Source organism: Thalassophryne amazonica, chromosome 14, assembly GCF_902500255.1.
Source record: "Thalassophryne amazonica chromosome 14, fThaAma1.1, whole genome shotgun sequence".
Classification (NCBI taxonomy): Eukaryota; Metazoa; Chordata; class Actinopteri; order Batrachoidiformes; family Batrachoididae; genus Thalassophryne; species Thalassophryne amazonica.
The window spans coordinates 89,608,113-89,634,185 of NC_047116.1; the positions used below are offsets into that span (position 1 = coordinate 89,608,113).

The window sequence follows — 26,073 nt, forward strand, 5'->3', positions numbered from 1 at the left end:
ATTTCAGCCTAGGGCTGCAACTAATGATTATCTTACTAATCAGTTCATCGGTCCATTATTTTTTTGATTAATCGTTTTTTTTTGCTTACATGTGTGTTTTGCCATTATTTCTTTAAGTGAGTTATTATTAACAGGCCTTTGTCACACAACATCAGCGTTTGACCTTGTAACAAAGTTATGTTATATTCTTGTCAAAAACATACCTGGAGTAGTGTTTTGTTTTATTTTGCACATATACATACATCACCGACACACCGCAAAGAGATTTCCATCAGGTTTAGATGCCTACAGCAACTATCTCAACCACTGACAGCATATTACAGCACGAGACCACAAAAGTATTTTAAAGGCCTGACTAAAGTGTAATATGTTATATTTAATAAGATATTTTCATGAAAAAAGACACAAATGTGCAGTTTACTGCATTTTAGTTTTTTTCTTGTGTAAAAATACAGCTTAGATGTAGTTTGACCAAAACAAATTGTCATTAAACTTAATAAAACAGGGATGAAGTGGAGGTTTAAGAGTCACTCGGTGTTCACAGGAAACAGTTATTTATTTCTATATTTATTTATTTATGTTCATTGTTAGTTGGTTTAATCTTTTCTGTTTTGTTTTATCAGATTCTTTTTGTCCGTTTCTCCAGAACTGTATTATGGCATTATTAGTTATTATTACTTTTTTTATTATTTATTTATTATTATTTTTTATTTATTATTATTGTTGTTGTTTCTATTATTATTGTTGATATATAAATACAAATAAATTAATAAAATATCACAATTTGTAATACATTTGAATCTTTTACGACAACAAACGCTGAGCCCTGAATTATTATAAAGAGAACAAATGTGCTGACAGCTGCAACAACTTAATGCTATTCTTCAACATTGAAAACACCATAGACATTATTTAAAGTTTTATTTGCCATTTGTAGAGCACAACAAAATTGTACACATACATAGGAATTGTATTGTCACCCTTAGAGTCAAAAGAACATCCTAAAAAAAAAAAAAAATAAAACAACAACGCTTGTTTCCAGTACATTTATAGTCTATAGATTGGCCATCAGTCTTACAGCTGCTGGAAAGAAACTGTTGTAGAAATGTGTTTTGTGTGTAATAATGCTGTCTGCTCTAATGTGTCTCAGACTGTAGGGTTTGTATCTGGGCCTCAGTAACAGGTGTCCTGGATGGTGCCTGTCTCTGATTATGGACTGAGCTTTCTTCTTGCACCACTCTGTGTATGTCGTGGTTATGGATGGAAGGTCTATCAAAAGATCCTCGATGCTAACGCGTTAGCATTGGTCCCGTTTTTAAGTTATAAAATACATCTATCAACTGTTTCAGAAAACCATAACAGGTCAGATTAACATAAAAAGGTAAATATTACTCACAGACATATGTTTGTTGGGGTTTTAGTGGGGGAAAATTAAGATTAAGCGAAATAAAACACTAAATCAACAAAGCACCAGATAGAAGCAGTGATTCAGCGAACCACTGCTTCGATTGGTTCAAAGCAAAGCCGCGCTGCAGAAACGGTTGATTTATAGGGAAGAAACGAAACATTTGCGGTAAAACAAAGTTATTTAACAACTAATTGATGACTAAATTAGTTGACAACTATTTTAATAATCGATTAAATCAATTAGCACTATTAGCACAATTTCAGCACTACTAAACACCTCTTTCTGTCAGATCCCATTTGGGATGTGTGTGTGTGTGGGGAGGGAGTGTCGCTTGTGTGCCTGGAATAAACCATTGTACAACTGTGCAGGGGTGGAAGGGCACTCAGAGATCTTTCAATATTATTGTTAGAGCAGAATTATGTTTTGCAACATTTATACATTCATTCTAATTATATTCTTTTACAGCATGAGTTGTATGGACATTAATAACATGCAACACAAAAATGTATTTAATGCCAGTTTTTTGTGGGCCCCCCCATGCTCTTGGGCCCTGTGTACATAGTACCCTTTACCCCCCCAGTCCGACGCCCCTGTGTACATGTGATTTATGTTGTCATTATGGGGTGTTGTGAGTAGACTTTTGAGGGAAAAAAAAAATAAATTTACTCCATTTTGGAATAAGGCTGTAACAAACTCTGGACAAAGTAAAGGGCTGTGAATACTTTCTGGATGCACGGTACCATGATGCTTAGTTCCATCTCTTTCTTTTCTGTTGGCCACATGTGTTTTTGAATTTCGGTGCTCTTGAAGTATAAAGCTCATTGACAATATCTATTTGGATGTACTGGTTAAAAAACACGTATGGTAATGGTCATACACTAATAGGGTTGCCAGATTTTTTTTTATTTGTCACATGACCTTTAATTTTGGATCACCTCGAAATAGCAAACACAAAGTCAAAGTGAGTCCTGTCACTATACATAACATTGACCGAAACTGAAAGTGTGAGGTCTTTGATTTGACTTGAGATTTCTGCACAGTACTGGATTGATTCACACGTATGAAAGAATGTGATTTTCAGGTAGACATCTTTTACCTATATTGAGTTGCACATCCTCCAGGAGTAAGTCTGCGGCGATGCGCTCCACCTCCACGCAGTTATCAACAGTGATCTGTTGCACAGAAAACATATTGAAATAATTTTTTAAATGCCCAAGATAAAAATCACTGGATCTAGTTTGCTCTACATTTGATCACTGAAAATTAGAGCTCATTTATTTACTGCAATTATGAAAGGTAAGCAGCAATAAGAAAGTATATGCTCTTGGGAATAAGAGTACATGAGAGGGATGTGGCATCACATTAAATTTTATGTGCTTGTAAGGATGTATGATTAATGCCTTGATCATAGTATCATTGGGCAAAGAAGTACTAAAATAAAATCACTCACCTCACTGCTTAGAAGCTGATTGCAAAAGTTCAGAACAGGCAGGACCTGCAAGAAGTTTGCAGCCTCCAAAGTGTCCTGGAGGTTGAACATGTTGAGATTGACTCTGGAAGTGTAGATGAAGTCTATGATGTTCTTTAGACCCAACTTAGTGACCCCATGCAGCTTGATTTCTCTCATTTCCTGCTCTCTCATGCCGCCTGAACCACAAAAGCAAAAAGACAAAATCGAAGTGAGTTCCTAAATTTGCACTGTTTAAGTGGTTTGATGCTAGAGTTGGCAGTATATGAAGAAGACATAACATCTGACGTAAGCTCCTGCACAGTTTAGCAACCAGCCAGACAGCATTAGAACTCTGTCTTATAGTGAAGATAACAGAAACTTCATTTGACCACTTCCTGAGAATATAGAGTGTCACCTCTCAAGATGATCTTCAGGTGTGCAGCCAATCAAGCACTAACAGATGCTAAAGGAGCTAATTAGCATGTGGCAGAGTAGAAAGAGATGGAAAATGTGTAGGTCAGGTTTTACTTGAGGAACGGGATGAGAATACCACTGAATTAACTGATCAATATAACTTTTGGATCACCTCTCTGGTCTTATTGATTTGTGAGGTTAATATATGTCTGTCACGATCTTGTCTGTCTGTCCGTGTTGACTTGTTGACTTTGTTTGGGGTCCCTGTGGGTTTTCATGACTTTTTGCTGTCTTTATCCTTGTATGTTTTTGGTATTTATTTAAATGTTCTGCAGTTTAGTTCCTGAGTTATTGTAGTTTATTTCAGTCCCGTGTTTATTTTATCATGGTTTTATTTCCGTATTTATTGTAGTTAGTGATTCCTGATTTATTTTGGTGGTCATAGTTTCCTTGTGTGTTTTATTAACTTTCTTCCCATGTCTCTCCCCAGCTGTTGTCAATTAGTGTTTATCCTTATCTGTGTCTCATGTGTGTGATTGCCCTCAGTGTGTATTTATACCCCTGTGTTCCTCCCATGTGTTCCCTGAATGTTGTATTTTGTTGCTGTCGTCTCATCAATATCTCTCGTGTTTCATCTTGACCTCCTGTTACCCAGTGACTGTTTAGATCATGTCAGGTTTAGGGTTTGTGCTCTGTTTTATTGTACATGTTGTCTTATTTTTGGGTGTTGTCGGTTCTTTGCCTGTTGCTGTCTGCTTTGGTTCTCTCTATCTTTCTCTTGGTGGTGGGTGTTTCCCTTTGTCTGACCACACCCCTGTTCTAGTCGCCTCCCCTCACACCTGTCCTTGATTTGCTGCTCATCACTTGGGTGTATTTACGACTCTGTCTTTGCTCTGGTCCTTCGCCAGATCGATGTGCCTTGAGCCTTCTTTCCAGCCTTCTCTTGAACCATTGCCTTGCTTCGTTTTGCCTCATTGTGTTTTTGACCACCTGCTAGTTTTGCTCGACCACGTCTCTTGCCTGATGATTGTTGTACTTCTGCTCTTGTCTGACTGCCTTACCGTGTACCGACCCCTGCTCACCAACCCAGTAAAAGAGTTAAGCCTACAGATCGGTGACTTTGTGTTCTACATTTGTGTCCAGCCTGTTGTCAACACCGAGCCTGATAGATCAGGGGTCACTAAAACTGATCCTGTATTACGCCTGCCCTGCATGTTTTCTAACTCTCCCAGTTCCACTCCCAGGCAATTAACTCTCAGGTGTGTTAACCCCCAAAATGTGAATCAGCTGCAAATTGTGAATTAATTGCAAAATGTCTCACAAAACATGAATATCATTCATAATATATATTTATTGTTTTCAGTTTAAGTAGCTTACGGATTTCAGTTTACACATCAATTACTGCAGGGAATCTTTATCGCAAACCCAATCACTGCAAAAATGATTTTTTTTGGGGGGGGGTGTCACTACAGCCTGTGAGGTGGGGAGGAGATCCGAGCATGCGCCCGGCCCCGCTTGGAACAAAAGTGTTAAACTCAGGCAGGGCAGAAACCTCCCCCTCCAGTAAATGGCTCAATAATCTTAAGAGAAACGTGGTAGAAAAACAAACACTAGTGTCTAACATCAGGAAGGTAGACAATGAGCTACAACCTTATTTATATCCATATGAACTGTCCTCTGAACGGAAAAAAAAAAATTTATATTGACCTCAATGAGTAGGCGGCGGAGAAACGGAAGCGTAGGGACTGTCTACAAAGTGCAAAAATGAAAAGACACCAGAAAAATGTTCAATAAATTCAGGTGTGGTGTCACCAAATACACTGAACACATCAGTGGTCTCATCCTGGTTGAAAATGAAGTGTAATTGGTGGCATTGCTGCTTTATCTGTATCTAATGTAACCAAGGAGTGATGGGATCTCAGCCATGTTTGACAGCATTATAAAAAGACGCCCTCTGCTGGACAAACTGTAATACCGCATTACCAAGTGTTTTTCTGTATTGCTTTTTGATAAAATTTAACTTCATCTCGGCAATAACGCCAATTTCAATTTGTTTGTGAAAGGCTTATATCAGACGTTATTAGTATAGGGGTCGGGCTCAAGCACAAACTTTACATTTTTGATCATTTTACCCATTCATCCCAGCACACAATGTTGGACTGAATGTGTGGCTTTGCCTTTGGAGAATTATCATATGTCATCATACCATTTGATAACAAAAGATTTTCTGACTGATACGTTTGGCATGGTCTCTCTAATCTTATTGATTGTGAAAGATAGCAGAGAAAATGTGTTTTTTGGATACAAATTGTGATCATTTTGATCTTGATCTTTGAATAATCTGCTCCGAAAGGTAATTATGTGGACACTTTCAGCCAAGGAATATTCCAGACAGGTTTGGTGAAAATATGTTCACTTGTTTCTGAGTTATTTTGTACAAAATCAGACACATATGAAAAGTTACAGCATCCATTTCTTTTGTTTAAGAAATTATTGTAAAATTTGTAAAAACCTTGTTACTGTTAGAATGGCCTAAGCAGTGGGTCACCCTTCTGAGCCTGGTCTGCTTGAGGTTTCTCCCTCAATATCACAGGAGGGAGCTCACAGGTGACCACTTGCCTGTGTACGCAGACAGTAAGGTTAGACCTGACTTGTGTGAAGCACCTTGAGGCAGAACTGCTGTGATTTGGCACAGTATAAATAAAATAAATTGAATCCGGATTTGTTAACATGTAAAATAAATATACTTAATCCAGAAAGAGCGGCATGTAAAATCGCCTGTTTATAAATGTAAATAAATTTGTAATTGAATGCCTGCTACAAAATACTCCCACGATTATACACGATGGTGAATGCATAATACCTTCTGAAAGCTGAACTATAGGCTCTGAAGATACAGACAGATGTTGACATTTAGGTCGCAGCAGAGTGTTTCACAACTGAGTGTGCCAGATTGTTTTCAGAATTATTTATAGTTTCTCATTATTTGTGCACTCTGACGGTTTACACACCTGAGGGAGTAACCACTGAGTCATCAAAGGCAACAATTTTTATGTAAGGTGCCAGCCTGCAGTCTGTTCCCGACACTGCTTTGTCTAAAGCAGTCTTGAGTTGTTAGAGGCCATAATGATTATGACACATTATTGTTGTCCTATTCATATGTTCGTTATTGTAATATAAGGCAGGTACTTCACACCTTCAAGTGTCTTTTAACTGAGTAATTTAGTGATGGGCGTCCGTACCATTATTTTAACTAGGGTTAGGCAACAATTTTATTCTTGCTGTCACAAGGCAAAGTCACATCGTAAATTACAACAGCACTAGTGCACCAAAACAAAAAATATTCAAGGTCATTAAACAAACTGTTAAGTGAATCCCTTCAAAGTAAGTTGAGCTATTTTTTTAACTGCTGTATTTATTTACCTTCCGACTAAATTTACTGCCAACTCTTCCTGTAAGATGTTGCTGCCATATTAGAAAATGAATGTAATAAATGCAGCGTGCATATTGTTGTGTCCTCAACTTTTGTTCTAGTTTGCGTTTGGATAAATTCATGTGGTTGAATGTGGTAAATTTTGGTGCAGTTGGTTGCAGAAACAAATGACATTGAAAATCCTCTTTCTGTTGCTTGCACAAATCAAGGAAAATAAATATGATTTTTGGAAAGTAAAGCTGGGCACGCATTACATGATAATATAATGTTATTGTGCCTTATCAATCAATGTAAGACAAAAGCGTATTTCAGAAGACTACGTACAACAAAGCACACACAGTGCAGTGTGCACTGTGTTCAGCGTATAGTGGAGCTGATAACTGTAAGGGCCCCTTCACACATAACACGACTGAGGTAGAATGACACATGCAATTTGATAACTCAAATGCAACTGTCGCAACAATCATTTGCGCACACCAGCGGCCGAAAGACAGCAAGTGCCCATTTGATTCCTCTCTCGGCAGGTGTCAGCCAAATTCCAGATGTCTCACACGGACATCTAACACTGTTCTCTGGACACTTAGAAAAGGCAGGGCTATTCGTGCTCCTAGCACGAGAGTAGAAAGCAGATGACCACATTTGACCTGACTGTGAAAATTGTCTAATGAGTGTGGTGAAACCAAGCAACACATATGGGCGTGACTGTGCCGAACACAAATAAGGATAAAGGCATAAGCTCATTCTTATGTGATTGCTGTGCTCATACACTTTGCTGTGGACATACAGTGCCTGTCAGCTGACCATCGACTGTCAGCTGGATGTGACCATGCACACAAGGTGTCAAATTAAAAACACAGATTTCAGACAGATGCAGCACAAACGCATAATACATACATAAAATAAAAATCACAGAATAAAGGAACAGAGAGTGAGCCTTTTTTTCTGTGAGCTTCAGGTAATTCATATAAAACATAATGGAGAACAGTAATCTGCGCCATTTCATTACTTCCTGCTGTACGCCTAGGCGGAGGCTAAATCTGCTCTGTAAAACAGGGATTAAGTATTCTGAATTGTGGTGTTTTTAAAATTTTTTTCCTCCACTATTGTGTGTGCGACTTTCCACGTTCTCGCACTGTATTTGTGCACATGAACATGAGCGTGCATCCATCGCCACGGTACCATGCAGGCTTGTTCGACCGTGCATCCCTCCTGACATCAGGTGGAATGTCTCGCGGTTCCCCATTTCGTTTTTGGTTTGTGGATTTTCTTCCTGTTCCTGTGTCTTTCGTGTTAAGTGTGAAGGGGCCCTAACAATTGTTCATTTCTGGAAACAAGCACCAAAGTTGGCACTCACACACACTCCTTAGACATTACTCTTTTGAAAAAAGTACAGTAACCTGTGAAGGTCACCATAATCTGGTTTCTTTTGAGAGTATTCTTATTTTTAGCCACATTTGTGCTAATCTATATTGTAGCATGTTTTGGGACACCTGGCACAGTCTAATTCCCGGTGCTGGTAGATGGTGAGTGGGTGTCGTGGCTTGGAGATGACCAGATGATCCTTGATTCAGTTCCCTGCCAAATAGGCAACAAACAGCCCAGGGGCACTGCGGGTTCTCCCTGCCACATACGTACATACAGTATCAGATATTTTTGGATTTATTCATTTATTTTAAACTGCAGTCAGAACAGTGGCTTACTTTGCACGCGATGGTGTAGTTAAGTCAAAGGCGCAAAATGTGTCTTTTATACGCTTCCATGCCAGGACATAAACAGTGGGTAACGCCTTTTACACAGAAGGAAAAAGGTGCAAACTAAAACTAAACTGGATGCAAGCATTTCGTATATGCTGTATTCTAAAGCAGCAAAAATAAGGATTTCTGGTCATTATATCACCTCAGCTACCCATAAAAAGGTATATAAAGCATGTCTTGCCTGAATAATTTATGCAACAAGGGATTTCTTAATCAGTCATCCTGCACGCGTGACAAGATTTCCATAGAGGCACCACAGGAAATACACTCAACAAAAATATAAACGCAACACGTTTGGTTTTGCTCCCATTTTGTATGAGATGAACTCAAAGATCTAAAACTTTTTCCACATACACAATATCACCATTTCCCTCAAATATTGTTCACAAACCAGTCTAAATCTGTGTTTTCCAAGTAGTAATGATAATATTAGATTAAACAGTTGTGTCACTAAAGTTTGGTCACTGGTACTGTGCCGACTGTGCTCACACTTCATGTGTGTTGTGTGGGCCGCCAGAAGAGGAGGTACTGCTGGCCCACCACCAGAGGGCGCCCTGCCTGAAGTGCGGGCTTCAGGCATGAGAGGGCGCTGCCGCCTACAGGAACAGCCGAGGTGACAGCTGTCACTCATCAACCATGACAGCTGTCACCGATCATCTGCATCTCACCTGGAATAAAAGCAGGAAGACACCTCCACCACATCGCCGAGATATCGACTTCAGTGAGAGGTAATATTCTCAGCCGTTTAACTAACTGTGTTTAGTCTGAACTCATTTTTGCAGCTGTTTTTCCTGTGGAGTGCATTGTCTGGAGATTGGCGTGACCGGCGACAGCTTCGCTTCACACCCCGCCAGATAAGTGCTTTGTGACAGGAGCTGCACGTGTGAATCGGAGGTGGAGGTGGAATTCCCACCATTATTGTTACAGGGTGTACACACACCCACACTTGACTGTCTTTGTTTTCCGCCAGCAGTACCAGATCCGATACGCTGAGACGGTGGCCACCTGGGGACTTCGGGACTTGGCGGCTCCAGTATCCCTCGGGTTCGGTGGCGGTGGAAATCGTGTGGTTCCAGTTCGTCTCCAGACGGGCGTTTCCTATCGTCAAGCCTGCCCACACGACACCTTTATTGATTGACTTGTATTCATTCTGTAATCTGCTGTGTTTGGTTGTGGCATTCACAACAGTAAAGTGTTCAAATTTAACTCCTTCTATTGTCCGTTCATTTACGCCCCCTGTTATGGGTCCGTGTCACTACACTTTCCCAACAATGTGGCCATGTTTCTGCATGTTTGTGCCACAAACACTCTCCTTTTGTAAATCTGTCAATTAGGAAGATTAATAAAACATCTTGGACAGCAAGGTGGATTAGTGGTAAGGTCGTGGGATTGCTTCCTGCCTGGGCATTTTTGTGTGGGGTTTACATGTTCACGTGGGTTCCCTCCAGCTTCTTCCCACTTCCAAAAACATGCTTGTTTGGTGAACTGGTAACTTTAAATTGTCCATAGGTGTAAGTGAGGGTTGGCTGCATTTGTTTGTCTGTGTGTGGCCCTGTGATAGGGCGCATCCTGGATAGGACAGCAGTCTGTCTCTCGCCTAACTGCTGGGATAGGTTCCAGCCCACTGTGATCCTTAATTGGAGTAAAGTGTATAGAATATAATGCAATACTAAAATACCCTTGGCTGTATGAGCATGTAGTCAATGAAAGAATGTGACCTTTTGACCCCTTAGAATAGTTCAAGGTTAGCCATCTTTGAACTTGTCCAAGGTCTGTGTCCCAAGAATGTCCCCTATGAATTTGAAGACCCTGGCAGTAATAGGACTGGACTTATGCTGAGCTCAAACGGACGAACGGACGACAAATGGATGCAAAGTCTTTGCAATACCCAGTGGCCATATTTTGGCCTTGGGTAAAAATGTATGGATGGAATAAAACATCCTTTTATTCATAAATAAACAAGCCTTACTCCACAGGAATAAACTTTGTTTTCTCAGGGTGGTCTAAAACATGGTCCAGCTGGGAACACATCTGCAAGTTGAACCAGTCCCACACCACCTGCCCGGATCCAGCCATGGCTCAGAGCACTCACCCTTTATCAAACAAATCAGATTCTGTGGGTAAAACACGCTTGGTGTGGTCCAGACGTCAATGAGACATATGTTGTGAAATTGTGGAAAAAACGTCATCAAGGTATATGTCTGGATGTGTTGCAAAGCATGCCCTCATCACAGCTGTAACAGGTATGTGTTGCCACAGATGGTCATGTTTTACACACAGATATAGACAGTCAGTCATAAATTCATGCCACATACACATGGATGTCCCAAAACAATGTTGCCACCATTGTGTCTATGTGTGCATCGGTAATTTTGCAATAGACTGTTATATATGTAACTAACTTTTTTCTCTACAAATTCTGCGACCATATTTTTGAGGGACTACTCTTCAGAGACTGTTGGCACCTCTCCTAGACCAGTGAGAATGGATGAATGTGAGGTCTATTTTTTTAAAGTTGAGTTTTTGTGCTATAAAAAAGAAACCTGTGGGTGGATGGGTCCATCCTAACCAACTTAGACCCCTTAGACCCCTCCCTCCAAAAAAAAAAAAAAAAGAAGATGTTTCACCTGTGAACATTGCCTTGAAGTAGTCACTGGCAGAAGCCATGATGATTCGATGCACCGGAAAAGTTTCGTTGCAGTCCCCAGGAACCAAGATGACATCACACAGAATCTCATCTGCCCGAAAATTATCAAAGCCCTTTGGGGAAGAAGGCATGTGGCATTACGAACTCTTACATTTATAGGTGAAGAAAAAATAATTTGCCCCATATGAAATTTAATGTTTTCTTCAAAATTTTCCCAAGTGCTTTTTTAACAGAGCAAGGAAGTATTTCTAAACATCCTAGATGAGGCAACACAGGTGATTTATTGTCTCAAAGAGAATCAAATGTCAAAACCAGAGCAAAACAAGGCATGGCAGAGAGTTAAAAATAAACACACAAGCAGAGGTCAGTGTCACTGGGAAGTGAGTCCAATACACAAGAGATCACACAAAAGCACAAACAGGTTAGCAGGCAAGGTCAGAATACTCACATTCCAGTTGAAGCACATGAAACTACTGGCAAACTAACAAGAACAGAGGTGTGGCTTAAATGCAAAATGAACTGATGAGTAAATGAGGGACAGGTGTGTGCAAAGGTCAAAAGACAACAAGAAATTGGTAAAAAACTAACAGCATCAGAATGTGAGTAAAAGATAAAATAATTGTGTGACTCAAACGTGTAAACAGTGTACCATAAGGAAATACTCACAAGATTAACATCTTAAATAAACTTACACATAAAGAAGCCATCAGAAACAATAGGAACTGAACAAAAACCAATGAACTCAAACAGGAAAGCAAAGTAGACCTCAGGAGTGCATTATTGAAAATGGAGGAAAAAACTAACGCATGAAAAGGAACAATCATAAATCTAACTACAAAGAGAATCAAACCACCTCCAGAAATGCAAACACAAAAACAAGGTTCAACAGAAAAATGCGTTGAGCAACTGGACCAGGTGGACGGAACACAGACACAGGAGAAAGACCAGGGACAAAGACAAAGGATGACCCACAAAAGGACACTCACAGATGACAATGACAGGGGACAGGACAGTAACTCTAAAGCCCCTGTCACACATAGCAAGAATGTGCAGGAACCAGGCTGACACAGCAAAAATTGTCATAATCCGGACAGAGTTGGGAAGGAAAGAGGCGTGGTCAGCCATGCCCAAATGTATCCAGAGTACCTCATGCACACCTGCAGGATGCACCCCAAACATATTTCAGACAACAGTCAGATGACACAGACTGCTGTCAGATGCCACAACATTGGAGCTGTCACTCACTCACTCACCTACACAATCAAATTTTTGCTAATCCTCACATTCCCAGCGGCCAGTTCTAAACTGACCTCTCGTCAGGAGGAGGGTGCGCTGGCAGGAGTGTGTGTGTCTCACACGACAGAGTGAGCGTGTGTATGTGCAGCGAACAAGTGATCCAAACAGCGCGCGAATGTGTGGCCAGATAAAATGTTCACTCAGCTGCGTGTGCGTGTTCATAATGGCTGAATGAGCCGCTGCCGTGCGTCTAAATGTGTGTGGCCGAAATATTCGCTCAGCTGCGTGTATGTGTGTGTTGATAATGGCTGTAGCAGCCGCTCTTGAGCACACGAGCAGTCCATCCAGAGAGCACACAAAACAGCTGACAACTGTCAGTGATCACCTGCTTGTGTACAGTCCGGTGAAAAATCCCTTTAGGTGTTTGATCAGTATATACCTACATTGCTAGATTTTATTCATCTGGCTGGATTCCATAACTGCTGCTGTACTGTGCTGGCAGTGCGTCTCCTTCCCACATGTGTGCAACTTTCTTTAGATGCAGCCAGCAAACTTTCTCTTCTCTCTTTTTCTTAACTCTTTTTTTGTTGGCCATTTCAGTGCACTTGATACGCATCTTAACACAACTGCAGTTGGATTATTGGTGCAGGATGGCGCCTCACATGGGATTTATTTATGCCAGAGGTGGATTATGCATTTGTGAGCTGATCAATGTAGCCAGTACACAGCGCAGCCAAGTGAAAGGGACTTCATCAGCTATCTGCGCTGTGCTATGGAACACGGAGGTGAGTTGCATGTGTATTTATGTTGTGATGGACTGAGGAAACATTTCCACAACATACCTGTTACAGATTTAGGAGATAAACATGTAATAATACGTGTATGTCAGACTGATTCAACTCTTTGTCTGCATTTAGTTTTTACAGAACGTTGACCTTTGCATCTGCTTTTCACAACAGAATCCACCTGTTTTAACTTCTGGATATCGACTGATTTATGGAATGCTGTTTGTTATGTGTCGGACGCAGCTCGGAGAACCGACCAGCGTTTGAAGGACCCAGTATGAAATAAGCAGAGCACGGTACAAAGGCTAACTGAATTTAATACATAACAGTGATAATATAATAACAGAAGGTGCGGCCTGGCGTGGTGCGCTCCCAGCAGCGCTAACGGTCCGGAGCCAGAAGTTGTTTCGGACCCAAGGACCCCGCCGACACCCCCCAGGTGGCCGCAACAACCGAGTCTGTGAAAGAAGGAACCATTATGTGAGTCCACACTCTACACACAGAACACTTAAAGGTGTACAAACAGCAAACACTTCCTGGCTTGATTACTGATCAGCTTCCCAACCTGCAGGCATGGAACATCCAGTTCACAAAACTCCACTGCAGTGAAAGCTGATACATGACTAACAAACAGCTCAATATAATAAAGTGTGAGGGACACCACATTTACTGACTGTATAACTGTTAGTCACAAAATCTAACGTACCTCAGGAAGTGTGCTGACGAGCGTGAGACCTCACCCCCTCCTCTTTCACAGACTGTGCATCAAACCTGGACGTTCTCAGCATCCGCTGCTGATGAGATGGCTCCCGAGACGACAATCTCACCCGTCTGGTCACAAGGTCGAGTCTCTGGCAAATACACACTGTGCACTCCAGTCTTAAATGCCAACATGTTCCAATCCATCCAGATGCACCACAGCTGTGAGTCCTGACGAGTCGCAGGTGATCAGGGTGAGGTCCTGACAGCCTCAGCAACACAGCCACTCAGTCCCAAACGCAAGCCACCTGGGAGGAAAACCAAAAAACAGAAACAAACCGGCAGCCAGGCCCCCCCAGCCATACAACACTGTTCAGGCCAACAGCAGATGGTTTGTGAAGTTTTGTCTGAAAATATGTGCTGGTGCTGCACATCTCCACATCCACCATATTGTAGAACCATCTTTTGTCCTGAGTGGTGCACTATCTTCAGTGGGGTTGGGTATCATGAACCGGTTCTTTTCGAGAATTGTTAAGAAATGATTTGATCAGTCGTGATTAGGGATGGGTATCGTTAAGATTTTATCTATCAATTCCGCTTATCGATCCGATTCCTTATCAATACCTCTTGTGAATTTTTTTGTGTACTAAAAGCAAGCTTTACAGGTTTTCTATGTCAGCGGGTCAAAGAGCTTTTTCTTATCGTGCACCTGCTCTGTGGAACGGTCTTCCTGCAACCGTGAGGCAGTCAGAGTCCATGGACATTTTTGAGTCAAGACTTAAAACCTATTTTTATTCTCTTTCTTATGAATAGTTTTTATTTTGTTATCTGTTTTATTCTTTTACTTCTGTTTTTAATTATGTATTTGAATTTTTAAATTTTTATTTATTTTAATTTTTTATTGTTGAACTGTTCTGTGTGAGGCACCTTGAGACGCCTTTTGTTGTGATTTGCTGCTTTATAAGCTGATTAAATTGAAATTGAAATTGTATGACAGCGGCGACAACCTGTTCAGCTGCGTTGCAGGGCGCTGCAACGAGCATCTGACACATGGCCGGGGTCCAGTGGAGATGGACAAACATCGCACGACATGCCGGCAGGCTTCCCTGTGACCGATCGATCTCAGAGCTCTCAGATCATTTCAAACGCTGTTTTGATGCCGTCAGAATATGTAGACTGCGATTAGATGATGTAAGAACTGCACATAGACCAATGTATAATGTACGTCCTATCTCGATGACACCAAGAGTGACTTGAACATGTGCAACACAGTCGTGACAGCAGAGCGAATGGGACCAAATATGTAGATGGTCACAGACTGCCGTCCATTGGTCCTCCAAACCGCTCTGTTGTGGCTGGGGGGCCTGGCTGCCTTTTGTTTCTGTCTTCTGTGCTGTCTTTTGTTTTTCCTTCCAGGTGGTACGCGTTTAGGACTGAGTGGCTGTGTGGCTGGGTTTTCAGGACCTCACCCTGATCACCTGAGGCTGATCAAGTGCAGCTCGTCAGGACTCACAGCTGTGGTGCATCTACACGGATTGGAGCATGGTGGCATTTAAGTCTGGAGTACACAGTGTGTATTTGCCAGAGACTCGACCTTGTGACCAGACGGGTGAGATCGTCGTCTTGAGAGCCATCTCATCATCAGTGGATGCAGAGAACGTCCAGGTTTGATGCATGGTCTGTGAAAGAGGAGGGGGTGAGGTCTCACGCTCATCAGCACACTTCCTGAGGTACGTTAGGTTTTGTGACTAACATTTGTACAGTCAGTAAATGTGGTGTCCCTCACACCTTATTATTATTGAGCTGTTATGTTAGTCGTTTAATCAGCTTCCACTGCAGTTGAGTTATGTGAACTGGGTGTTCCATGCCTGCAGGGAGGGAAGCTGTGATTAAGCCAGGAAGTGTTTGCTGTTTATGTACACCTTTGAGTTGTCTCTCTGTGTGTGGAGTGTGGACTCACATGATGGTTTCTTCTTTCACAGACTCGGTTTGTCGCGGCCACCTGGGGGGTGTCGGAGGGGTCCTTGGGTCCGAACAGTTTCTGGCTCCGGACCGTTAGTGCTGCTGGGAGCACACCGCAATTCCACCACGCCAGACCACGCACTCATTTGTTGTATTTTTCACATCACTGTTATGTCATTAAATTTTGTTATCCTTTGTACCGTTCTCTGCTTATTTTATACTGGGTCCTTCAAACGCTGGTCGGTTCTCCGTCCTGCGTCCGACACATAACATGCTCCTCATTACTTCCCGATTACCAATCGGTGTATGTGTGACGGGGGTATAAGACACAGACATGAACATAACACACACACACACGCACGCACGCACGCACGCACGCACACACACACACACACACACACACACAAAACACTAGTTTTATTTTGCATGCTTACATTATTTTACTTTGCACACACAACCAAAATTATTTCACCAAACCCAAAAACTACCACGGTAAAATTATTAGCCCTCCTTATGCTATTAGTCAGTTGTGTGTCCTTTTTGTTTTAGTTTTCAGACATGTGTGCTGAGGAATCCCAGCCCATTGTTCTTTAGTGAATCTCTCAAGCTCCTCCAGATTTGATGGTCCTCTGTCATGGATCTTGGTCTTTGGTTCACTCCACAGATTTTCAGCAGGATTCAAGTCGGGGCTTTGTGCAGGCCAGTCATTTACATTCAGTTTGGTCTTCATTCACTTTGGTCTTCTGGATAGATCTTCACAAGGAGTGACATATGTTTTGGTGTTGTTGTCATGTTTTAACACAAAGCGATGACTCAGACACAGTTTTACTGCTGACTGCTTGAGGTTTGCTTTCAAAATCTTGACATATATTCTTCTTTCCTTCCACCTTGATGAAATTCCCAGTTCCAGGTACACTGAAGCATCCCCACAGCACAATGTTCCCACCACCATGTTTCAGTGTGGGCACGGTGTTCTTTGGGTTTTACTACTCTCCCTTCTTTCTCCAAACAAAGCAATGTCTATATGGCCAAAGACATCTAGTTCAGTCTCATCTGACCATACGACACACTTCCTGTATGCATAATCATTTTCCAGGTTGTCCTTACCATACTTTAGTCTGCTGTGAAGGTGTTTCTTCTGCAGAAGTTAAGTTTTTCTTGATCTACAGCCTCACAGTCTTTTCTTGTCCAGGACTCTTGTGATTGCCTTCCTTGAGACTACAATTCAAGATTGGGCTAAGTCATTGACTAGTGTTCTGGGGTCTTTAGACACATCTCTCACTAGGCTTCTTTCCAGAGTCTTTAAAATCTTTCGCTTCCTACCTTTGCCTTGTTTTTTACTGGGTGATGCTCTATGAATTTCTTGATGGGCCTTCTCACTCCAGTTCTTGACACTTGAAAATGCTGTGATTAACTTTGTCCAGTATATCCTTCTCCTGCTTTGTGTGCATCAACAATTCTGTTTCAAGTCTATTCTGAGTTCTTTTGATGCTTTCATAAGTGACAGCTCAAACCCTTACTGAAGTTTTTATACTGTGTGTACACTGGAAGATAACCCCCAGTTTGAACTTGATTTTATAAGCTTTGAGCTTTACAAAGTAAAAACACATCAATGGACAACAGTGTTTTGTGCTATGTTTCAACAAAAGGGGCTAATAATTTTGAATTTGGCAGCTTTTGGTTTTTGTACAATAATTTTGTTTCTGTGTGCAAAGTAAAATAATGAAAGCATCCAAAATAAAACTAGGATATTTAGAACTGCTGTGTTGAAAATTCCTTGCTTTGTTAAAAAAAAAAAAAAAAGCACTTGAGAAAATTTTGAAGAAAACTTTGAAATTTCATAGGGGGAATAATAATTTCCTCCTCAACTGTACATTGTTCCATCTGTATCACAGTCTTGAGACATTGCTGCAGACTTTAGTCTTCTAAATCGCATAATAAATCATTGCACCAATGGAAGGTTAATTCCAAAGTTCACATTAAAATATGCAAACAAGGCAAGTTTGTGCATGAAGCATCCATAATGTTTCAATATTTAATACATTAATCATGAAGTTTAATGGGTCAGCCTGTGATTATAAACTGAATCCTGGGATAATGTTGTACATTAATTAAATGGATATTGCTCTATAAATGCAGAATGGTTTTCTGAGATGATACAGAGAAAATTTTTGTTTGTGTCCCCAAAAAATAAAGTGCCATCGGTTTGCTATACCTGTAACACAGTTGCTCCATGTTCAGTGCTGCTGAACACCTTAGACAATGGCCGAGGTGGAAGTTTGGGTTTCAGGGCTTTGTCTGGGCGTTTAGGTGGTGTTCCCATGGGTAGCGGAACCAGAGAATTATTGACTGTAACTGCTGCCTCAGCCTGAGCAGCACCAGGAGCTGGAGGTGGAGGTGGAGGTGGAGCTGGAGGAGACGGTACATTATCTATCAAAGCAAAATAAAAGTTATTGCAAGATTAACTGTCATTGGCTTCCTGTTAATTCTAGAATAGAATTTAAAATTCTTCTTCTTACTTATAAGGTTTTGAATAATCAGGTCCCATCTTAGGGACCTCGTAGTACCATATCACCCCAATAGAGCACTTCGCTCTCAGACTACGGGCTTACTTGTAGTTCCTAGGGTTTGTAAGAGTAGAATGGGAGGCAGAGCCTTCAGCTTTCAGGCTCCTCTCCTGTGGAACCAGCTCCCAATTCAGATCAGGGAGACAGACACCCTCTCTACTTTTAAGATTAGGCTTAAAACTTTCCTTTTTGCTAAAGCTTATAGTTAGGGCTGGATCAGGTGACCCTGAACCATCCCTTAGTTATGCTGCTATAGACGTAGACTGCTGGGGGGTTCCCATGATGCACTGTTTCTTTCTCTTTTTGCTCTGTATGCACCACTCTGCATTTAATCATTAGTGATCGATCTCTGCTCCCCTCCACAGCATGTCTTTTTCCTGGTTCTCTCCCTCAGCCCCAACCAGTCCCAGCAGAAGACTGCCCCTCCCTGAGCCTGGTTCTGCTGGAGGTTTCTTCCTGTTAAAAGGGAGTTTTTCCTTCCCACTGTAGCCAAGTGCTTGCTCACAGGGGGTCGTTTTGACCGTTGGGGTTTTACATAATTATTGTATGGCCTTGCCTTACAATATAAAGCGCCTTGGGGCAACTGTTTGTTGTGATTTGGCGCTATATAAAAAAATTGATTGATTGATTGATTGATTGAAGACGACAGTACTCATAAACTATTCCTGCAGCTCAGTGGAGTTGCTGCATTATTAATAAGCAGGAGTTTTGCTCTAAAAGTGGAATATGGTGGTGCTCCTGACAGTGAGACAGTGAAGTTGAGCTTTTCAGAACTTCAGGTGAAAATGGAACATTCTATAGATTCCCTGAATTTACCTTCTTTTGTTTAGTGATACAGTTGGCCAACAGTTTAAACTGAGAAAAAAGTGTGCAAAACATGTTAAAATTCATGTCAGTGGATCTTTATTGTGTGGATTTCAAAACAGAGTAGTCAACAAGTATAAGTGGCAGCTGACCCTGCTGGTGATTGCCCGGAAGAACTGTCTTCAAAATAAAGGTGCTTTCATTGATTTGTAAGTTGATTTTGAGAGAGATTAAATCCTTTCTGAGCTATAAGATCTGTAGGGCAGGTGATTAAATTCTACTGGGTGGTAGTCCATTGCAGGTTACACCCCTAACGGAGGCTGGTGGTACCCATTTCCTGCTGGGTTGACTGGTATGGCGCACATTCCTACACCCAAGTCACCACATACTGATACAAAACCCTGGTCATAACATACTTAACTACGCAGGGTTGGTGTACCTAACTTGTCATATGTGGCATGAAGGTACCTCCTTCATGTCATTTAGTGACACAAAGGGTCAAGTTAATCCTAATCCAAACCTTCACCGTAACCATAACCCAAACCCTGTGCTGTGCCGATCGATGACGTGGGAGTCAAACAGATAGTTATGTATGTTATCAGAGACAAATTAGCCTACTGTATGTAAACCTGCTACTCCATGCACCATTAGATCATTCAAAGCAGGTAACCAGTGCATCACAACTTGGCAGTAAGGGTGACTGACCAAGCATAAATATGTGATGAGTTTGGGATTGAGAACTTGTTGGCAGAAGAGTCTTGTCCAAGAACACAGGCTAAAGCCTGATGCACAAAGCTGGAATCAAACCCAGGTATTTATGCTTGGTAGCTCGGCTCCCCCACAGAGCTGTCCAGTCTGCATAAGTTGATTTAACATAATTCTCACTGTTGGAGCACTTAGTACAATTTGATAAGCAGGGATGGTATTTAATAGCAGAAATATTCTCCAAAGGTGCTGAAGCAAGAATAATGTACAGCATTCAAGGCATAGTATAAAAAGCTTGAATCGTCGACTGGACTGGGTTGCTTGACGCGAGGACGTTTCGCTTCAAATCACAGAAGCTTCCTCAGCTAAAATTCTTGCTCTGGTGGTCTGACTTCTGTCTTGACTCTTGTAGAGAAGAATAATCAAGAAGGACAAGTTGTTGTTGTTCTTTAGCCCTTCCCTCTGCAATTGTGGGCACTTGTTACAGGTGCCCACAACAACAAGAACAACAACTTGTCCAGAAAGCCCTCACAGTATGTGGGTACCCACGGTGGTCCCAGGACAAAGTGCAGAAGTCCCAGAGAACAAAGAGACCAGATAGACAAGAAGAAGAGGAGTGTCTCTCCCTTATTTAGCAGGAGTAGGGGAAAAACTACAGAGGATCTTCAGACAGCACAAAATCCCAGTTTACTTTAAACTGGTTAACACCTTGAGACAGAAATTAGTTCACCCTAAGGACAGGATCCCTAGTTACAAAAAGAGCAATGTAGTGTATTCTATCAGATGTCAGGAAAACTGTAACGAACACTACATAGGTGAGACTAAGCAACCTTTACACAAAAGGCTATACCAGCACCACAGAGAGGGCGCCAGTGGACCTCAGTCTGCAGTTCATCTCCACCTTAAAGACACTAACCACACGTTTGAGGACAAGGAAGTTAAAATATTAGCCAGAGAGAAGAAATGGTTTGAGAGAGGGGTCAAGGAGACATTCTTTGTGAAATGTTTGAAACCCAGCCTTAACTGGGGAGGGGGTCTGAGACACACTTTATCCCCTGTTTACAATGGGGTACTCAGGTCAAAGCAGTTTAAGTCTTTTGTTCATGGTAATGAGTCATTCACGTCATCAGCAGAGTCGTCAAGGGAGCCATCAGGAGAGGGTCCCTCCCATCATTAGGAGGGACAGCTGCCCTGTCATTAGGAGGGCGCTAACTAGAGCACAATAGGTGCTAATTAGAGCTATTGTTAGTCACTGGCCTATACCAGTCTGCCTCTTGGTAGGAGGGGTCTGGTTAGGTTTAAAACTCCAACTTTTGTGACTTCTTGATTATTCTTCTCTACAAGAGTCAAGACAGAAGTCAGACCACCAGAGCAAGAATTTTAGCTGAGGAAGCTTGTGTGATTTGAAGCGAAATGTCCTCGCGTCAAGCAACCCAGTCCAGTCGAAGATTCAAGCTTTTTCTACTATGGAAACCACCTGGACAACTGAGAGCCTACACAGAAACATTTTAACAATGAAACACTTCTGCTATAACGCTGTAATTCAGGACTTTGGACTGAGATCCTTCTCAGTGTATAATTCAGACAGCAGTAGTAATTATTTATAACCGTCAAATCTCTATAAAGCAACAAAGGCACACCTTGTTGAGCAGCTCCAACAGGTAGAGCAGCAGGTCTCTCCTGCTGTGTAGGAGGTATCGGAGAATCCCTGGACTGATGTCTACTACCCAGACGGGACAGTCTACGGCTCAACCTCCCTGGCACACTGTCATCTCCAGCTCCCCTTGAAACATAGGAGTAAAAAGTACGTCACCAAATGGTGGTCATTTATGGGTCACACTTTACTTGATAGTATTGTCATAATAGTGACATGACACTATCATAACTTTTTCATGACACAGTCATGAACGTGTCATAAACATTTTGTCAATGTCATAAAAGTGTATGACTGCTGTCATTAAGTGTCATTCTGTTTGTATAATGAAGTTGACATTTTTAGGGTTGTCTTGATTATGACAACTTGAAATTAATCACAGTGACATAACCAGAAATTGTCTTTGTCATGATGACTTGAGAATAAATTTGTTTAGGATGTCCTTACTATGACAACTTAACATTAACAAAATATGCATCTATTTTTGTGTTTATGGCAAGTTGACATCATGATTGTTAGGTAAAAAAGTAAGTCCCTTCGGCTGCTCCCTTGTTTGCACTCGGGGTCGCCACAGCAAATCCAAGTTGGATCTGCATGTTAAATTGGCACCGGTTTTACGCCGGATGCCCTTCCTGACGCAACTCCACATTACATGGAGAAATGTGGCAGGGGTGGGATTTGAACCCAGAGCCTTCTGAACTGAAACCAAGCGCATTAACCACTTGGCCACATGATTGTTAGGTAGCACTTTATAATAATGACACATTATCATGAATAAATATGTAATTAAGTAGTGACAAATAATTAATTAAGAATGACTTGTACTTAACCCTCTGGGGTCCAGGGTATATGATTCGTAATTGGCTGCTTTTGACTACTTGGTTTTACCTTCATAATTTACCTTAATAAACTGTTTGCTTTTCCTTGTTTGGTGCCATTTTTTCAGCAGAACCTCACCTGTGTGACTTTACGGTTTTTCTTTCATTCTGACATACTGTATTGCGATAATGAACCTAAATCCACACAAAAACATAAAATGTGAAACTGTGAAAACCACAAACATGTTTAACAAGCCATTTTTATAACTTAGAATACAGATATAAATTGTAAATTTCAAAAACATATGTACAAATGTACCAAACAATAAAGTTATATATATATATCTATTTACATTAAAATGCAGGAAATGCTTCAAGCTTTGTTTGTCGAAGTATTTACAAAACAAGATGCCACAAAAATTATCTGTGCCAATTAGAAAAACAATTCCTTGTTGGATAAAACCATTTATTGTCAGCCTGAATATCCAGAGACATCACTGTCACTGCATAAATAAAGGAATGTCTCTTAAAGTTCAACACACTGTCACCATATACAGATATACTTCTGATGGCTGAGTCCAGAAAGTCATTAAAAGCCTAGATTGTAGTCTTGATCCTGGACAACTGCAAACCCAGACACCCAGATTCCTCAAGGTTAATAAACCTTTCCTCACTCACAAAAGCGCCTAAATCACTGGTTTCTGTAATAATGTTAATGAATTGGTTTTAACAATAGTGCAAATAAATAAATAAATAGAGTAGTGTCAGACCCAATACAAAACTTCCACTAGCTTGTAGTCTTTCTATGTGCATAAGGCAATTTCATTCCTAGGCTTTGATATTTATACTGTAAAATGCAGTGAATGAAAGCATCCAGTCTCTTCAGTTTGTTAATACAATAACTCAAAAATAAGTATGCATTTAGTTCATGCACTTGAATCAAAGTATTTTTCTGGTCAGGTTGTTGTTGTTTTTTCAAAGTTTTCAGTTTTGGAATTTTTTTTTTTCCAGATAATTTTATCTCTGCTATGCACAATTTGTCATTGCTTTTTGGCACTTGGTTTCTGACTGATAACAAGACAATAGACAAAAAAGGCATAAAATTGGAACCTCTATTCAATTTTGGTGGTGTAGGTAAATCCATAAGAGTAAAATGAGAGTGATTGAGACACTTTTGATTGAGATATGTCACAAAATGTACACCGAATGGGCTTCAAATGTCCACAAAATCCACAATTTGGATCAGATCTAGATCAAACTTTGTCAGGTGAGTGACAGTGTGCACCTCAATTTCAAATATGAGGGTGATTGGGGCACTTTTGTGTTGTGAAAGTGTAGTGACACGGACCCACAACAGGGGGCGCAAATGAATGGTCAATAGATGAGCCAAAAAAGTAACAATTTAATGTTGTGAAGGTGCACAACGAATACACAGACAATCTCAGAATCTGATAACAGTCAATCCACAAAGGTGACGTGTGGGCAGGCTCGAGGATAGAAGACGTCTGTCCTGAGAAGAGCCGGAACCACACGATTTCCGCCGCCACCGAACCTGGTGAATACTGGAGCCGCCAAGTCCCGAATTCCCAGGTGATCACCGTCCCCGACTGTCGGATCTGGTACTGCTGGTGAAGAACAAAGACAGTCAAGTGTGGGTGTGTGTACACCCCGTAACAACAACGGTGGGAATGCCACCTCCACCTCTAACACACACTCGTGCAGCGTCTGTTTAACCACTTATCTGATGGGATGTAGGACGAAACAGTCGCGACCCACGCCGGTCCTCTGGTTGACAGCTGCAACACAATAGCTCTTGGAATCAATTAATACAGGCAGAGAAAGTTACCTCCATAGAAGTACGATATCTCGGCAACGAGGTGGAGATGACGTCTGGTCTTTATGGAGTGAGATGATGTAGAGTAGATGGGTGACAGCTGTCAAGAGATAATGAGTGACAGCTGTCACCCTCGGCTGTGTCCGTGGCGGCAGCGCCCTCTCGTGCCTGAAGCCCGCACTTCAGGCAGGGCGCCCTCTGGTGGTGGGCCAGCAGTACCTCCTCTTCTGGCGGCCCACACAACAGGACCCCCCCCCTCAACGGGCGCCTCCTGGCGCCCGACCAGGCTTGTTCGGGTGATGGTGGTAGAAGTCGGCCAGGAGGGCCGGATCCAGGATGAAGCTCCTCTTCACCCAGGAGCGTTCTTCGGGTCCATACCCCTCCCAGTCCACCAAATACTGGAACCCCCGGCCCATCCGACGGACGTCCAGGAGCCGGCGCACCGTCCAAGCCTGCTCCCCGTCGATGATCCGAGCAGGAGGCGGCGCCGGTCCGGGAGCACAGAGGGGTGAGGTGTGGTGAGGTTTGATCCTTGAAACATGAAAGACCGGGTGGATCCGCAGTGAAGCTGGGAGTTGGAGCTTCACTGCGGCAGGACTGAGGACTTTGAGGATCTTGTATGGTCCGATATATCTGTCCTTGAGTTTCGGGGAGTCCACCTGGAGGGGGATGTCCTTCGTGGATAACCACACCTCCTCCCCGGGCTGGTAAGCAGGGGCCGGGGATCGTCGGCGGTCTGCATGGGTCTTCGCCCTCCTCTGGGCCTTCAACAAGGCAGAACGGGCGGAGCGCCACACCCGACGGCACTTCCGCAGGTGGGCCTGGACCGAGGGCACACCGACCTCTCCCTCCACCACGGGAAACAACGGGGGCTGATACCCCAAACACACCTCAAATGGGGAGAGGCCGGTGGCAGAGGACACCTGGCTGTTATGCGCATACTCGATCCAGGCCAGATGTTCACTCCAGGCCGTCGGGTGTGCGGACGTCACACAGCGCAGGGCTTGCTCCAATTCCTGATTGGCCCGTTCTGCCTGTCCGTTGGTCTGCGGGTGATACCCGGACGAGAGGCTCACAGTGGCCCCTAGTTCCTGGCAGAAGCTCCTCCAGACGTGTGAGGAGAACTGGGGACCACGATCAGAGACGATGTCGGTGGGTATCCCATGCAGACGGACGACGTGGTGGACCAGGAGGTCTGCTGTCTCCTGGGCTGTTGGGAGCTTTGGGAGGGCCACGAAGTGGGCCGCCTTGGAGAATCGGTCCACTATTGTGAAGATGGTGGTGTTGCCCTGGGACGGCGGGAGGCCCGTAACGAAATCCAGGCCGATATGCGACCAGGGGCGATGAGGCACAGGAAGCGGCTGGAGAAGTCCTTGGGACCTTTTGTGGTCTGCCTTGCCCCTGGCACAGATGGTGCAGGCCTGGATGTACTCCCGGACGTCGGCCTCCATAGACGCCTACCAGAAGCGCTGCCGGACAACTGCCACGGTCCTTCGCACCCCTGGATGACAGGAGAGCTTGGAACCATGACAGAAGTCCAAGACTGCAGCTCTGGCCTCTGGTGGGACGTACAGACGGTTCTTCGGACCAGTACCGGGGTCCGGGCTCCGTGCCAGGGCCTCCCGGACGATCTTCTCCATGTCCCAGGTGAGGGTGGCCACGATAGTGGACTCAGGCAGGATGGGCTCTGGTGGATCTGACAGTGCAGTTTTGACCTCCTCTTCATGTACCTGGGACAAGGCATCCGACCTCTGGTTCTTGGTCCCGGGGCGATAGGTGATCCGGAAGTCAAAATGCCCGAAGAACAGTGACCAGCGGGCTTGCCTGGGGTTCAGCCGCTTGGCGGTCCTGATATACTCCAGGTTCCAATGGTCAGTGAAAACCGTGAATGGCACAGACGCTC

General features: G+C 42.8%; 1 protein-coding gene across 3 annotated transcripts in view; it reads right to left on the minus strand.

Moving 5' to 3' along the window:
• The window catches only part of si:rp71-68n21.9 (kelch-like protein 9), a 74,775-nt gene that overhangs the window by 30,147 nt on the left and 18,555 nt on the right, over nt 1–26,073 (minus strand). Inside the window, exons 3-7 of one of the 3 annotated variants that reach the window (XM_034186769.1) lie at nt 21,505–21,641; nt 18,004–18,218; nt 11,087–11,219; nt 2,859–3,055; nt 2,505–2,580 (exon numbers count right to left, since the gene is read on the minus strand). In XM_034186769.1, coding sequence (XP_034042660.1) covers nt 2,505–2,580; nt 2,859–3,055; nt 11,087–11,219; nt 18,004–18,218; nt 21,505–21,641 — 758 coding nt within the window. Of the gene's footprint in view, nt 1–2,504; nt 2,581–2,858; nt 3,056–11,086; nt 11,220–18,003; nt 18,219–21,504; nt 21,648–26,073 lie in introns of all 3 variants that reach the window. The other 2 variants (XM_034186770.1, XM_034186768.1) reach the window with 2 other exon arrangements.